Genomic DNA, 17,747 nt, shown 5'->3' with positions numbered 1-17,747 from the left:
GTATACCTCCTCTACACATCACCGTGTATATATACTCCCCCGCTATATCCTGTATACCTCCTCTACACATCACCCTGTATATATACTCCCCCGCTATATCCTGTATACCTCCTCTACACATCACCGTGTATATATACTCCCCCGCTATATCCTGTATACCTCCTCTACACATCACCGTGTATATATACTCCCCCGCTATATCCTGTATACCTCCTCTACACATCACCGTGTATATATACTCCCCCGCTATATCCTGTATACCTCCTCTGCACATCACCGTGTATATATACTCCCCCCGCTATATCCTGTATACCTCCTCTGCACATCACCGTGTATATATACTCCCCCCGCTATATCCTGTATACCTCCTCTACACATCACCGTGTATATATACTCCCCCGCTATATCCTGTATACCTCCTCTACACATCCCCGTGTATATATACTCCCCCGCTATATCCTGTATACCTCCTCTGCACATCACCGTGTATATATACTCCCCCCGCTATATCCTGTATACCTCCTCTACACATCACCCTGTATATATACTCCCCCGCTATATCCTGTATACCTCCTCTACACATCACCGTGTATATATACTCCCCCGCTATATCCTGTATACCTCCTCTACACATCACCGTGTATATATACTCCCCCGCTATATCCTGTATACCTCCTCTACACATCACCGTGTATATATACTCCCCCGCTATATCCTGTATACCTCCTCTACACATCCCCGTGTATATATACTCCCCCCGCTATATCCTGTATACCTCCTCTACACATCACCGTGTATATATACTCCCCCGCTATATCCTGTATACCTCCTCTACACATCACCGTGTATATATACTCCCCCGCTATATCCTGTATACCTCCTCTACACATCACCGTGTATATATACTCCCCCGCTATATCCTGTATACCTCCTCTACACATCCCCGTGTATATATACTCCCCCGCTATATCCTGTATACCTCCTCTACACATCACCCTGTATATATACTCCCCCGCTATATCCTGTATACCTCCTCTACACATCACCGTGTATATATCCTCCCCCGCTATATCCTGTATACCTCCTCTACACATCACCGTGTATATATACTCCCCCGCTATATCCTGTATACCTCCTCTACACATCACCCTGTATATATATACTCCCCCGCTATATCCTGTATACCTCCTCTACACATCACCGTGTATATATCCTCCCCCGCTATATCCTGTATACCTCCTCTACACATCCCCGTGTATATATACTCCCCCCGCTATATCCTGTATACCTCCTCTACACATCACCGTGTATATATATACTCCCCCGCTATATCCTGTATACCTCCTCTACACATCACCCTGTATATATACTCCCCCGCTATATCCTGTATACCTCCTCTACACATCCCCGTGTATATATACTCCCCCCGCTATATCCTGTATACCTCCTCTACACATCACCGTGTATATATACTCCCCCCGCTATATCCTGTATACCTCCTCTACACATCACCGTGTATATATCATCCCCCGCTATATCCTGTATACCTCCTCTACACATCACCGTGTATATATACTCCCCCGCTATATCCTGTATACCTCCTCTACACATCACCGTGTATATATACTCCCCCGCTATATCCTGTATACCTCCTCTACACATCACCGTGTATATATACTCCCCCGCTATATATCCTGTATACCTCCTCTACACATCACCGTGTATATATACTCCCCCGCTATATCCTGTATACCTCCTCTACACATCACCGTGTATATATACTCCCCCGCTATATCCTGTATACCTCCTCTACACATCACCGTGTATATATACTCCCCCGCTATATCCTGTATACCTCCTCTACACATCACCGTGTATATATACTCCCCCCGCTATATCCTGTATACCTCCTCTACACATCACCGTGTATATATACTCCCCCGCTATATCCTGTATACCTCCTCTACACATCACCCTGTATATATACTCCCCCGCTATATCCTGTATACCTCCTCTACACATCCCCGTGTATATATACTCCCCCGCTATATCCTGTATACCTCCTCTACACATCACCGTGTATATATCCTCCCCCGCTATATCCTGTATACCTCCTCTACACATCACCGTGTATATATACTCCCCCGCTATATCCTGTATACCTCCTCTGCACATCACCGTGTATATATACTCCCCCCGCTATATCCTGTATACCTCCTCTACACATCACTGTGTATATATACTCCCCCGCTATATCCTGTATACCTCCTCTACACATCCCCGTGTATATATACTCCCCCGCTATATCCTGTATACCTCCTCTACACATCACCGTGTATATATACTCCCCCGCTATATCCTGTATACCTCCTCTACACATCACCGTGTATATATACTCCCCCGCTATATCCTGTATACCTCCTCTGCACATCACCGTGTATATATACTCCCCCCGCTATATCCTGTATACCTCCTCTACACATCACTGTGTATATATACTCCCCCGCTATATCCTGTATACCTCCTCTACACATCCCCGTGTATATATACTCCCCCGCTATATCCTGTATACCTCCTCTACACATCACCGTGTATATATACTCCCCCGCTATATCCTGTATACCTCCTCTACACATCACCGTGTATATATACTCCCCCGCTATATCCTGTATACCTCCTCTACACATCACCGTGTGTATATATACTCCCCCGCTATATCCTGTATACCTCCTCTACACATCACCGTGTATATATACTCCCCCGCTATATCCTGTATACCTCCTCTACACATCACCCTGTATATATACTCCCCGCTATATCCTGTATACCTCCTCTACACATCCCCGTGTATATATCCTCCCCCGCTATATCCTGTATACCTCCTCTACACATCACCGTGTATATATACTCCCCCGCTATATCCTGTATACCTCCTCTACACATCACCGTGTATATATACTCCCCCGCTATATCCTGTATACCTCCTCTACACATCACCGTGTATATATCCTCCCCCGCTATATCCTGTATACCTCCTCTGCACATCACCGTGTATATATCATCCCCCGCTATATCCTGTATACCTCCTCTACACATCACCGTGTATATATACTCCCCCGCTATATCCTGTATACCTCCTCTGCACATCACCGTGTATATATACTCCCCCGCTATATCCTGTATACCTCCTCTACACATCACCCTGTATATATACTCCCCCGCTATATCCTGTATACCTCCTCTACACATCACCGTGTATATATACTCCCCCCGCTATATCCTGTATACCTCCTCTACACATCACCGTGTATATATACTCCCCCCCGCTATATCCTGTATACCTCCTCTACACATCACCGTGTATATATACTCCCCCGCTATATCCTGTATACCTCCTCTACACATCACCGTGTATATATACTCCCCCGCTATATCCTGTATACCTCCTCTACACATCACCCTGTATATATACTCCCCCGCTATATCCTGTATACCTCCTCTACACATCACCCTGTATATATACTCCCCCGCTATATCCTGTATACCTCCTCTACACATCACCCTGTATATATACTCCCCCGCTATATCCTGTATACCTCCTCTACACATCCCCGTGTATATATACTCCCCCCGCTATATCCTGTATACCTCCTCTACACATCACCCTGTATATATACTCCCCCGCTATATCTTGTATACCTCCTCTACACATCCCCGTGTATATATACTCCCCCCGCTATATCCTGTATACCTCCTCTACACATCACCCTGTATATATACTCCCCCGCTATATCTTGTATACCTCCTCTACACATCACCCTGTATATATACTCCCCCCGCTATATCTTGTATACCTCCTCTACACATCCCCGTGTATATATACTCCCCCCGCTATATCCTGTATACCTCCTCTACACATCACCCTGTATATATACTCCCCCGCTATATCCTGTATACCTCCTCTACACATCACCGTGTATATATACTCCCCCGCTATATCCTGTATACCTCCTCTACACATCCCCGTGTATATATACTCCCCCGCTATATCCTGTATACCTCCTCTGCACATCACCCTGTATATATACTCCCCCGCTATATCCTGTATACCTCCTCTACACATCACCGTGTATATATACTCCCCCGCTATATCCTGTATACCTCCTCTACACATCACCGTGTATATATACTCCCCCGCTATATCCTGTATACCTCCTCTACACATCACCGTGTATATATACTCCCCCCGCTATATCCTGTATACCTCCTCTACACATCACCGTGTATATATACTCCCCCCGCTATATCCTGTATACCTCCTCTACACATCCCCGTGTATATATACTCCCCGCTATATCCTGTATACCTCCTCTACACATCACCGTGTATATATACTCCCCCGCTATATCCTGTATACCTCCTCTACACATCACCGTGTATATATACTCCCCCGCTATATCCTGTATACCTCCTCTGCACATCACCGTGTATATATACTCCCCCCGCTATATCCTGTATACCTCCTCTACACATCCCCGTGTATATATACTCCCCCCGCTATATCCTGTATACCTCCTCTACACATCACCCTGTATATATACTCCCCCGCTATATCCTGTATACCTCCTCTACACATCACCGTGTATATATCCTCCCCCGCTATATCCTGTATACCTCCTCTACACATCACCGTGTATATATACTCCCCCGCTATATCCTGTATACCTCCTCTACACATCACCCTGTATATATACTCCCCCGCTATATCCTGTATACCTCCTCTACACATCACCGTGTATATATACTCCCCCGCTATATATCCTGTATACCTCCTCTACACATCACCGTGTATATATACTCCCCCGCTATATCCTGTATACCTCCTCTACACATCACCGTGTGTATATATACTCCCCCGCTATATCCTGTATACCTCCTCTACACATCACCGTGTATATATACTCCCCCGCTATATCCTGTATACCTCCTCTACACATCACCCTGTATATATACTCCCCCGCTATATCCTGTATACCTCCTCTACACATCACCGTGTATATATCCTCCCCCGCTATATCCTGTATACCTCCTCTACACATCACCGTGTATATATACTCCCCCGCTATATCCTGTATACCTCCTCTACACATCACCGTGTATATATACTCCCCCGCTATATCCTGTATACCTCCTCTACACATCACCGTGTATATATCCTCCCCCGCTATATCCTGTATACCTCCTCTACACATCACCCTGTATATATACTCCCCCGCTATATCCTGTATACCTCCTCTACACATCACCGTGTATATATACTCCCCCGCTATATCCTGTATACCTCCTCTACACATCACCGTGTATATATACTCCCCCGCTATATCCTGTATACCTCCTCTGCACATCACCGTGTATATATACTCCCCCGCTATATCCTGTATACCTCCTCTACACATCACCGTGTATATATACTCCCCCCGCTATATCCTGTATACCTCCTCTACACATCACCGTGTATATATACTCCCCCGCTATATCCTGTATACCTCCTCTACACATCACCCTGTATATATACTCCCCCCGCTATATCCTGTATACCTCCTCTACACATCACCGTGTATATATACTCCCCCCGCTATATCCTGTATACCTCCTCTACACATCACCGTGTATATATACTCCCCCGCTATATCCTGTATACCTCCTCTACACATCCCCGTGTATATATACTCCCCCGCTATATCCTGTATACCTCCTCTACACATCCCCGTGTATATATACTCCCCCGCTATATCCTGTATACCTCCTCTACACATCACCGTGTATATATACTCCCCCGCTATATCCTGTATACCTCCTCTACACATCCCCGTGTATATATACTCCCCCGCTATATCCTGTATACCTCCTCTGCACATCACCGTGTATATATACTCCCCCGCTATATCCTGTATACCTCCTCTACACATCACCGTGTATATATACTCCCCCGCTATATCCTGTATACCTCCTCTACACATCACCGTGTATATATACTCCCCCGCTATATCCTGTATACCTCCTCTACACATCACCGTGTATATATACTTCCCCGCTATATCCTGTATACCTCCTCTACACATCACCGTGTATATATACTCCCCCGCTATATCCTGTATACCTCCTCTACACATCACCGTGTATATATACTCCCCCGCTATATCCTGTATACCTCCTCTACACATCACCGTGTATATATATACTCCCCGCTATATCCTGTATACCTCCTCTACACATCCCCGTGTATATATACTCCCCCCGCTATATCCTGTATACCTCCTCTACACATCACCGTGTATATATACTCCCCCGCTATATCCTGTATACCTCCTCTACACATCCCCGTATATATATATACTCCCCCGCTATATCCTGTATACCTCCTCTACACATCACCGTGTGTATATATACTCCCCCCGCTATATCCTGTATACCTCCTCTGCACATCCCCGTGTATATATACTCCCCCCGCTATATCCTGTATACCTCCTCTACACATCACCGTGTATATATACTCCCCCGCTATATCCTGTATACCTCCTCTACACATCACCGTGTATATATATACTCCCCGCTATATCCTGTATACCTCCTCTACACATCACCGTGTGTATATATCCTCCCCCGCTATATCCTGTATACCTCCTCTACACATCACCGTGTATATATACTCCCCCGCTATATCCTGTATACCTCCTCTACACATCCCCGTGTATATATACTCCCCCCGCTATATCCTGTATACCTCCTCTACACATCACCCTGTATATATACTCCCCCGCTATATCCTGTATACCTCCTCTACACATCACCCTGTATATATACTCCCCCCGCTATATCCTGTATACCTCCTCTGCACATCCCCGTGTATATATACTCCCCCCGCTATATCCTGTATACCTCCTCTACACATCACCGTGTATATATACTCCCCCCGCTATATCCTGTATACCTCCTCTACACATCACCCTGTATATATACTCCCCGCTATATCCTGTATACCTCCTCTACACATCCCCGTGTATATATCCTCCCCCCGCTATATCCTATATACCTCCTCTGCACATCCCCGTGTATATATACTCCCCCGCTATATCCTGTATACCTCCTCTACACATCACCGTGTATATATACTCCCCCCGCTATATCCTGTATACCTCCTCTACACATCACCGTGTATATATACTCCCCGCTATATCCTGTATACCTCCTCTACACATCACCGTGTATATATACTCCCCCGCTATATCCTGTATACCTCCTCTACACATCACCCTGTATATATACTCCCCCCGCTATATCCTGTATACCTCCTCTACACATCACCGTGTATATATACTCCCCCGCTATATCCTGTATACCTCCTCTACACATCCCCGTGTATATATCCTCCCCCGCTATATCCTGTATACCTCCTCTACACATCACCGTGTATATATACTCCCCCGCTATATCCTGTATACCTCCTCTACACATCACCGTGTATATATACTCCCCCGCTATATCCTGTATACCTCCTCTACACATCCCCGTGTATATATACTCCCCCGCTATATCCTGTATACCTCCTCTACACATCCCCGTGTATATATACTCCCCCCGCTATATCCTGTATACCTCCTCTACACATCACCCTGTATATATACTCCCCCGCTATATCCTGTATACCTCCTCTACACATCACCGTGTATATATCCTCCCAGTGATGATGATCAGGATACATTTCTTCCTCTTTGCACATTAGGAGGAGTTTGGTTACAATGCGGAGACCCAGAAGCTGCTGTGTAAGAACGGCGAGACCCTCCTCGGGGCTGTGAACTTCTTTGTGTCCAGTATCAACACTCTGATTAACAAAACCATGGAGGACACGTTAATGACGGTGAAACAGTACGAAACGGCGAGGTAATGAGCGGGACCATGCGTTCTGTTACATGGGACCACTAGAGATAAACCCGGGGAATAGTCATCTTCACCCCATAGAGCCCTCATTGTAGTCAATGATGTCATCAGACCATGACATCATCGAAAACAGCCAAACCCTTGTCATCTCTGCTGCTCTGGAACCTCCTGGAATAAACCCCATTATTAAGTATTTCTGTATTGTGGGGGGCGCGCGCTCAGTAATCCTCATCTTCTCTACATATGAAGACCCTAGAAGTCTTACATCTAAGATATCCCGGCTGGAAGTCCTGATGTACTGCTGTAATATGTAGAGACCACACAGAACAGTTACTAAGCCCCCCCGCGGCCGGCAGAGGGACCGTCAGTGTTAGAAAAGCCACGGTGCGCGGAGATTGTGCGCACGCCCCAGGAGTTACGTTGACCTGGTTTCATCTGGCCACGTGTAAGGGTCCTCTGGTTGGAGAACGCAGATGTAGGAGGGTCTCGGCCTTGTAGGGTTCTGGTTTTGAGAGTGCGTTCATGTGTTAACTTGCAGGTTGGAGTATGATGCGTACCGCGCCGACCTGGAGGAGCTGAGTCTGGGACCGCGAGATGCAGCCACTCTCTGCCGCATTGAGGTTGCACAGCAAAACTTCCAGGCACATCGCAGCAAATATGAGAAATTACGAGGGGATGTAATTATCAAACTGCGCTTCTTGCAGGAGAACAAGGTGCGGCTGAGGCGCTTCACATGTGGCGTCAACACGTTTTACGTCATTGCCCAATTACCATGATTCTCACCAGTCAGTGATCTATACAATAAAGCCTCTCTACAGTTAGAGCAAAGTTTTACTTGGTAGCGACTGAATCAAAGGGGTTCGCCCAGTAGTTGTATGTAAGGTCACATGACCGGCCAATCAGCTGCCAGCATGTAAAAGCGGCTAAATGATATATTCTAAGAGGGCTGGACAAGGGTGGAGCCTCTAATGAATATTCATCCTGCAGCATTATGCTTCGTGCCGGTCCTGGAGGGACGGAGCAGGACACAGGGATTCTCTCTCTCATGTTCTTTGAATCCCTTAGGTCTTATTCACACATTGCCGATTTGGTCAGTATTTTGTTTTAAAAATACTGATGGAAAGTTCTAACCAAATCTGCCATGTGTGAATAAAACCCCAGTAATGCGCTGCTCCTCAGGACCTGCACGAAGCACAATAGTCCCGTCCGTCGTCTCGTCCCCCCCCCCGTCCCAAGCCCCCCCCCCCCCCCCCCCCCCCCCCCCCCCCCCCCCGTCCCAAGCCCCCCCCCCCCCCCCGTCTTCCTAGTTGTGCGTCCTTTTTGAAAGATCCAAGATTTATGAGGATCACAGTGTAAGTTATATGAAGAGAATAACCCATAACCCTCACACAGTGCGGCAAATATTCATTACATCTTTCTACAATTGTTGATTCCAAGACCAAGAAGAAACATCGGCTGCTCCACCGACGTTACCCTGGTCGTCGGCTGCTCCACCGACGTTACCCTGGTCGTCGGCTGCTCCACCTTTTTTTTGTTCTTCTCATAAAATCGTTTCTTGGCTATGGTCGCCATTGAAGGACATGCATCTTTTTTTGGTTGTCTGTTTATGTATCTTCCGTTGTCTTTCAGGTGAAGGTCATGCACAAGCAACTTCTCCTCTTCCATAATGCCATCTCCTCTTATTTTGCCGGGAATCAACAGCAGCTGGAAGCTTCACTGCAACAATTCAACATCAAGCTGAGCAGCGCAGCCAGCGACAAACCTTCCTGGCTGGAGGAGCAGTGACTGCGGCGCTCTCTTCTCTCTCTGTATGTGATTGTGTATGTGTGTACTGTATATGTAAGTGTTGTGTGCACGAAGGTTTGTGTGTGTGTAGCATTACCGTGTGCTTGTGCGAGTGCCCATTGTATGGTAGATTGTGTCTCATTTCTACATGAAGAGATCAATGTGTATGATTGTACATCTAACGCTCGGTGTCATGCAGCTTGTGGGCAGTCACCCGATCACAATAGCCAATATAAAGCCCACCATTCCAGGCCTGTGAGATCTTCTCAATCCTGGTTTTTCTAACCGTTAATTCTAAATGTAGATTTCATACGGCAAACGGGAGCTCAAAAATCTGTTGCAGACGGCAGCTTTGGTCTCCTCTTTTCTGCAGTTATCGAGCAATCGTCATTTGTCCCATTATGTTACAGATCACGTCCACTATTTACCCTTTTGAGCAGTCTTCTCCAGACTTGATCTCCAGTCTTTTATAGATTTTATAATTTCCTCACTGTTCTTCAGGTCTCTTTCACTCTACAATCTACTTTTCTGCTGGTCTCATGCACTCAATTCTCAACTCTTCTACAGGTCCCATCTTCTCTACATTCCATTATTCTTCAGATCTCATCCTCTCAACTCTACTGACCTTCCCCTGATCATCGGCTACTCTACTGACCTTCCCCTGATCATCGGCTACTCTACTGACCTTCCCCTGATCATGGGCTACTCTACTGACCTTCCCCTGATCATGGGCTACTCTACTGACCTTCCCCTGATCATGGGCTACTCTACTGACCTTCCCCTGATCATGGGCTACTCTACTGACCTTCCCCTGATCATGGGCTACTCTACTGACCTTCCCCTGATCATGGGCTACTCTACTGACCTTCCCCTGATCATGGGCTACTCTACTGACCTTCCCCTGATCATGGGCTACTCTACTGACCTTCCCCTGATCATGGGCTACTCTACTGACCTTCCCCTGATCATGGGCTACTCTACTGACCTTCCCCTGATCATGGGCTACTCTACTGACCTTCCCGTGATCATGGGCTACTCTACTGACCTTCCCGTGATCATGGGCTACTCTACTGACCTTCCCGTGATCATGGGCTACTCTACTGACCTTCCCGTGATCATGGGCTACTCTACTGACCTTCCCGTGATCATGGGCTACTCTACTGACCTTCCCCTGATCATGGGCTACTCTACTGACCTTCCCCTGATCATGGGCTACTCTACTGACCTTCCCCTGATCATGGGCTACTCCACTGACGTTTCCCTGATCTCCGTTAACCTACTGACGTTTCCCTGATCTTTCCCTCTACAATCTACTTTTCTGCTGGTCTCCTCCTCTCCACACTCCACTGTTCTTCGGGTCTCGTCCTCTCTACACTCCACTGTTCTTCGGGTCTCGTCCTCTCTACACTCCACTGTTCTTCGGGTCTCGTCCTCTCTACACTCCGCTCTTCTTCGGGTCTCGTCCTCTCTACACTCCGCTCTTCTTCACGTCTCGTCCTCTCTACACTCCGCTCTTCTTCACGTCTCGTCCTCTCTACACTCCGCTCTTCTTCACGTCTCGTCCTCTCTACACTCCGCTCTTCTTCACGTCTCGTCCTCTCTACACTCCGCTCTTCTTCACGTCTCGTCCTCTCTACACTCCGCTCTTCTTCACGTCTCGTCCTCTCTACACTCCGCTCTTCTTCACGTCTCGTCCTCTCTACACTCCGCTCTTCTTCACGTCTCGTCCTCTCTACACTCCGCTCTTCTTCGGGTCTCGTCCTCTCTACACTCCGCTCTTCTTCACGTCTCGTCCTCTCTACACTCCGCTCTTCTTCACGTCTCGTCCTCTCTACACTCCGCTCTTCTTCACGTCTTGTCCTCTCTACACTCCGCTCTTCTTCACGTCTCGTCCTCTCTACACTCTTCTTCTACTGGTCTTCCATTCTCCACCCTTCACATTTTACTATTGTGTACTGATACTGAATCACTGGTGGTCTCCGGACATTAGTGACTATGCTTTGGTAATGAGATGGCTGTAGTAATATTGCGCCTGGTGATTCTCCACCCTTGTGGAGCTGTACGGTATAGAATATATGGTATAAAAGGCGTGGGGCTAGATATGGGTGTATTATGACGCTCCAGTGCAGCCCCTCTAGCGTTCCTTACCGCCTTCCCTTTCTGCAGGAAGTCATTTTGCATTTCTCCCATCACCAGCGCTTTACTTCAGTTCTATGGCACTTGCTGATGGTCTCCAGCAGGACATGACAGCTTTTTGTTGGATCATCATTTTTTTTTTTCATTTTCCTTTAATCATAAGTTTGTAGCAGTGATTCCTGAAACATGCAATAGTTCTGTATATTGTGGGAGGGGGTGGCAGTGGTAGCAGCTCAGCACTACAGCAGTTTATAGCTGTGCAAATACAAATCTGGGGGGTGGTAGATTATTATTTTTTTATGTCGCACTCACTTGCACAATGACTGAGGATAGTAAATGACATCACTGCTGCTCCACGTGAGTCCGTCAGTGCTGGGGGGGGGGGGGGGTGCAGAGTGTGCACCCGGGCCGGGTCCATCATGAATGTGTGTGAATGCTCAGTACACCTGTACGTCTGTGCAGCGAGTGTCGGGGTGTGGTTTCGGGGTGTGAATGTGTCTTATCCCACTACATTTCAGTGTGCACGACTGTGAATCCCAGTGGTGTAAGAGGAGCGTGTGCGAGTACTGCGGTATTATTACACGGTGCAGGGCGTACTCTTAGGGTCAGAATCCTCCCCTGTGTAACTAACATGGGCCATGTGCTTGTGACCTGCCCTGTAGTACGATATTTATAACGAGAGAAATGTTTGTGGTTACAAAGCTCCTCCTGGGGTCGCACGGGCCGGGAGATCATCTCAACGAGGGGCATCAGGTCACGGGAACATTTCTGTAAATCTGAATAAAACTAATGAAGAATCTGTTCTGTCTGATTGTGGCTCACTGGGTCTCACCCATCAATGTCCGCTGCTGTCCGGGCCCGACGACGCGGCGTCACCGAGGAGATCCTGGACCGGAACAAAGAGAAACCCGTCCTGGTCGCATCTTGTGTATCATTGACTGGAAACGGTTATTATTTCCCCCGGTGTCTCCGGTTTTTGCTACATGGACATTATTTGGCAGTGAATCTTCCTCATTTGGTTGATCGCAGCGTGAAGACGACGGTCCATAGACATAAAGAGAAGCGGATCCAGCGCTCGCTCATGAACACTTCACCTGTTTTTCTATAATGCACAGAAGTGTCCCGTCGTTTTAATTCTGCACATCCGGCGTTCTCAAGGATAGACAAGGTGTTGGCAGATTCTTCTGATTAAAGACGGGAAACATGGAAGTGTCCCTGACCAAGTCCCGGCGAGGGCGGAATTGACAATCTCAGACGGTTTCCCACAGAAGTTCCATTTTAATCGTTATTGACTTTGTTTTGACTTCACGAGAAGATGTTAAAAGGAGATTTCCTTTCTTTTTCTCCAACCACGTGGGTTCTGCATCAGTTCGTTGTGTACGGGATACGGAAAAGCTGAGATGAGACGGAAATCAACAAGAAAAAAGGGGTTCAAAGCCAAAGAGGCAGAATTACAAGAAAAAGCAAAAACTGTCAAAGAGTCTAGAATGACGGGAAAGAAGAAAATAAAAAAACAGAACGGGTCCAGGCAGTGGAGACGTAACCAGTCATCATATGAGAGGCCGGGGCACAGGGTCCATGCAATGGAGACGTAACCAGTCATCATATGAGAGGCCGGGGCACAGGGTCCAGGCAGTGGAGACGTAACCAGTCATCATATGAGAGGCCGGAGCACAGGGTCCAGGCAGTGGAGACGTAACCAGTCATCATATGAGAGGCCGGAGCACAGGGTCCAGGCAGTGGAGACGTAACCAGTCATCATATGAGAGGCTGGGGCACAGGGTCCAGGCAGTGGAGACGTAACCAATCATCATATGAGAGGCAGGGTCCAGGCAGTGGAGACGTAACCAGTCATCATATGAGAGGCCGGGGCACAGGGTCCGGGCAATGGAGACGTAACCAGTCATCATATGAGAGGCCGGGGCACAGGGTCCAGGCAGTGGAGATGTAACCAGTCATCATATGAGAGGCCGGGGCACAGGGTCCAGGCGGTGGAGACGTAACCAGTCATCATATGAGAGGCTGGGGCAACCAGTCATCATATGAGAGGCCGGGGCGCAGGGTCCAGGCAGTGGAGACGTAACCAGTCATCATATGAGAGGCCGGGGCACAGGGTCCAGGCAGTGGAGACGTAACCAGTCATCATATGAGAGGCCGGGGCGCAGGGTCCAGGCAATGGAGACGTAACCAGTCATCATATGAGAGGCCGGGGCGCAGGGTCCAGGCAGTGGAGACGTAACCAGTCATCATATGAGAGGCCGGGGCACAGGGTCCAGGCAGTGGAGACGTAACCAGTCATATGAGAGGCCGGGGCGCAGGGTCCAGGTAGTGGAGACGTAACCAGTCATCATATGAGAGGCCGGGGCACAGGGTCCAGGCAGTGGAGATGTAACCAGTCATCATATGAGAGGCCGGGGCACAGGGTCCAGGCGGTGGAGACGTAACCAGTCATCATATGAGAGGCTGAGGCAACCAGTCATCATATGAGAGGCCGGGGCACAGGGTCCGGGCAGTGGAGACGTAACCAATCATCATATGAGAGGCAGGGTCCAGGCGGTGGAGACGTAACCAGTCATCATATGAGAGGCTGGGGCAACCAGTCATCATATGAGAGGCCGGGGCACAGGGTCCGGGCAGTGGAGACGTAACCAGTCATCATATGAGAGGCCGGGGCACAGGGTCCGGGCAATGCAGACGTAACCAGTCATCATATGAGAGGCCGGGGCGCAGGGTCCAGGCAGTGGAGACGTAACCAGTCATCATATGAGAGGCCGGGGCACAGGGTCCAGGCAGTGGAGACGTAACCAGTCATATGAGAGGCCGGGGCGCAGGGTCCAGGTAGTGGAGACGTAACCAGTCATCATATGAGAGGCCGGGGCACAGGGTCCGGGCAGTGGAGACGTAACCAGTCATCATATGAGAAGCCGGGGCACAGGGTCCAGGCAGTGGAGATGTAACCAGTCATCATATGAGAGGCCGGGGCACAGGGTCCGGGCAATGGAGACGTAACCAGTCATCATATGAGAGGCCGGGGCGCAGGGTCCAGGCAGTGGAGACGTAACCAGTCATCATATGAGAGGCCGGGGCACAGGGTCCAGGCAGTGGAGACGTAACCAGTCATATGAGAGGCCGGGGCGCAGGGTCCAGGTAGTGGAGACGTAACCAGTCATCATATGAGAGGCCGGGGCACAGGGTCCAGGCAGTGGAGATGTAACCAGTCATCATATGAGAGGCCGGGGCACAGGGTCCAGGCGGTGGAGACGTAACCAGTCATCATATGAGAGGCTGGGGCAACCAGTCATCATATGAGAGTCCGGGGCGCAGGGTCCAGGCAGTGGAGACGTAACCAGTCATCATATGAGAGGCCGGGGCACAGGGTCCAGGCAGTGGAGACGTAACCAGTCATCATATGAGAGGCCGGGGCGCAGGGTCCAGGTAGTGGAGACGTAACCAGTCATCATATGAGAGGCCGGGGCACAGGGTCCAGGCAGTGGAGACGTAACCAGTCATCATATGAGAGGCCGGGCACAGGGTCCAGGCAGTGGAGACGTAACCAGTCATCATATGAGAGGCCGGGGCACAGGGTCCAGGCAGTGGAGACGTAACCAGTCATCATATGAGAGGCTGGGGTAACCAGTCATCATATGAGAGGCCGGGGCACAGGGTCCAGGCGGTGGAGACGTAACCAGTCATCATATGAGAGGCTGGGGCAACCAGTCATCATATGAGAGGCCGGGGCACAGGGTCCAGGCAGTGGAGACGTAACCAGTCATATGAGAGGCTGGGGCACAGGGTCCAGGCAGTGGAGATGTAACCAGTCATCATATGAGAGGCCGGGGCACAGGGTCCAGGCGGTGGAGACGTAACCAGTCATCATATGAGAGGCTGGGGCACAGGGTCCAGGCGGTGGAGACGTACCCAGTCATCATATGAGAGGCCGGGGCACAGGGTCCGGACAGTGGAGACGTAACCAGTCATCATATGAGAAGCCGGGGCACAGGGTCCAGGCAGTGGAGACGTAACCAGTCATCATATGAGAGGCCGGGGCACAGGGTTAGATCTGATATAGAGCGGTACGCCTGGTAAATGATTGGATAATATTAGAGCAAATCATAAACCTCCATTAGGCAAGTACGTGATCGAGGGGAACAGTGGCGAAAGATTAAGGAGAGTGATGTGTGTGTTCAGTGAAGCCACCAGTGGAGTAGACCAGGTCCGACCCCGATACTTCCGGAGACTCTGGTTGAGTCATCAATGAGATTTAGCTGAAATCAAACCTGCACGGAGGGATTGTCTCCAGGTAAAGTGCCGGACCGGACAGGCTCCCGGGGGAAATATATACAAGATGTCATTCACTCTTGAAACGTCTTGGTTTTTTTGTTCGTGTGAACCAGGGACATGGCCGGACTCCATGTATGACTCCAATATCATGTTAATTCCAAAACCTCCTGAGGACATGTTGGACCCGTCTTCATACAGGTGAAGATGACTCATTTATACGGATGCCAAGCAGAACCGTTACTGTTACTGATACATCGGAGCAGGAAGATCAAGGTCTTCTAAATCTTCCCAAAATACCTTTATTCCAGCGCGGACTGATGTACAAGGGGAGGCCCCGGGGGTCGCCGCTCCATACTGTCCCTTTATGGCGTGAAGGTGTTTACACAAGTGTCGCCTCTCCACAAGGTCAAAGTATTGAGGTTTAAGGGGGGGGGGAAAGACCTTTATAAACTGGGTAAGACTTCTACATGAAAAGCTACGGGCCAAGACTTGTGTGAATGGTCTGGCGTTAGAGGACTTCTATCTTGGGGGAGGTCCTGACAAGGACGTCCTCTCCTCCCTCCTGGTGAAGAACAGAGGAGACCCCAGAGGAGAAGGGGAGACCCCAGAGGAGAAGGGGAGAGAGAGACCCCAGAGGAGAAGGGGAGAGAGAGAGACCCCAGAGTAGAAGGGGAGACACCAGAGGAGAAGAGGAGGGAGACCCCAGAGGAGAAGGGGAGACCCCAGAGGAGAAGGGGGGGGGGGACCCCAGAGGAGAAGGGGGGAGAGACGTAATTTCACGGTTTGCAGGTCACATTCTAGTGTGTTTGAAAGATCTCGGCGGCTTTCTGAGGAACTCGATGATATTCGGGAAGATTAGGAAACGTTTCAGGCCTGGAGGAGACTGGGAATAAGTTGTGGACATTGTCAGGATCAGAGGTAACGTCTCTGGAGGGACCTGGGAAAGGTTTAGAGTGATGGGAAGGTCCAGGGTCTCGGGATCGGGATGTCGGTGATCTTCGGCTTTAACTTCAATTAGACATGAGGCCATTACTGGGTTAAATTAGAAATATAATGAGTATCTGGGTTCAATTGCTGCTCTCTATGGTGGACTCCGAAAAACGATGCTGCTACCACAGACGCCACAGTATATACTGATAATACCACAGACGCCACAGTATATACTGATAATACCACAGACGCCACAGTATATACTGATAATACCACAGACGCCACAGTATATACTGATAATACCACAGACACTATATACTGATAATACCACAGACACTACAGTATATACTGATAATACCACAGACACTACAGTATATACTGATAATACCACAGACACTACAGTATATACTGATAATACCACAGACGCCACAGTATATACTGATAATACCACATACACTACAGTATATACTGATAATACCACAGACACTACACTACATACTGATAATACCACAGACACTACAGTATATACTGATAATACCACAGACACTACAGTATATACTGATAATACCACAGACACTACAGTATATACTGATAATACCACAGACACTACAGTATATACTGATAATACCACAGACACTACAGTATATACTGATAATACCACAGACACTACAGTATAT

The 17,747-nt window shown here is 48.7% G+C and overlaps 1 protein-coding gene across 1 annotated transcript in view; it reads left to right on the top strand.

Annotated features, from left to right (window-relative positions):
• The window catches only part of ARFIP2 (ARF interacting protein 2), a 98,001-nt gene extending 85,343 nt beyond the window's left edge, over window positions 1-12,658 (top strand). The window contains exons 6-8 of the mRNA XM_075851266.1: window positions 7,784-7,941; window positions 8,477-8,651; window positions 9,568-12,658. Of these exons, the coding sequence (XP_075707381.1) occupies window positions 7,784-7,941; window positions 8,477-8,651; window positions 9,568-9,723 (489 nt within the window). The 3' untranslated portion in view covers window positions 9,724-12,658. The remainder of the gene's footprint in view (window positions 1-7,783; window positions 7,942-8,476; window positions 8,652-9,567) is intronic.
• The last annotated feature ends 5,089 nt before the right edge of the window (window positions 12,659-17,747 follow it).

This window comes from Rhinoderma darwinii, chromosome 2 (genome assembly GCF_050947455.1).
Source record: "Rhinoderma darwinii isolate aRhiDar2 chromosome 2, aRhiDar2.hap1, whole genome shotgun sequence".
Taxonomy (NCBI): domain Eukaryota; kingdom Metazoa; phylum Chordata; class Amphibia; order Anura; family Rhinodermatidae; genus Rhinoderma; species Rhinoderma darwinii.
The sequence above is the reverse complement of the archived record's forward strand: the minus strand, read 5'-3'. Positions and strand labels throughout refer to the sequence as shown.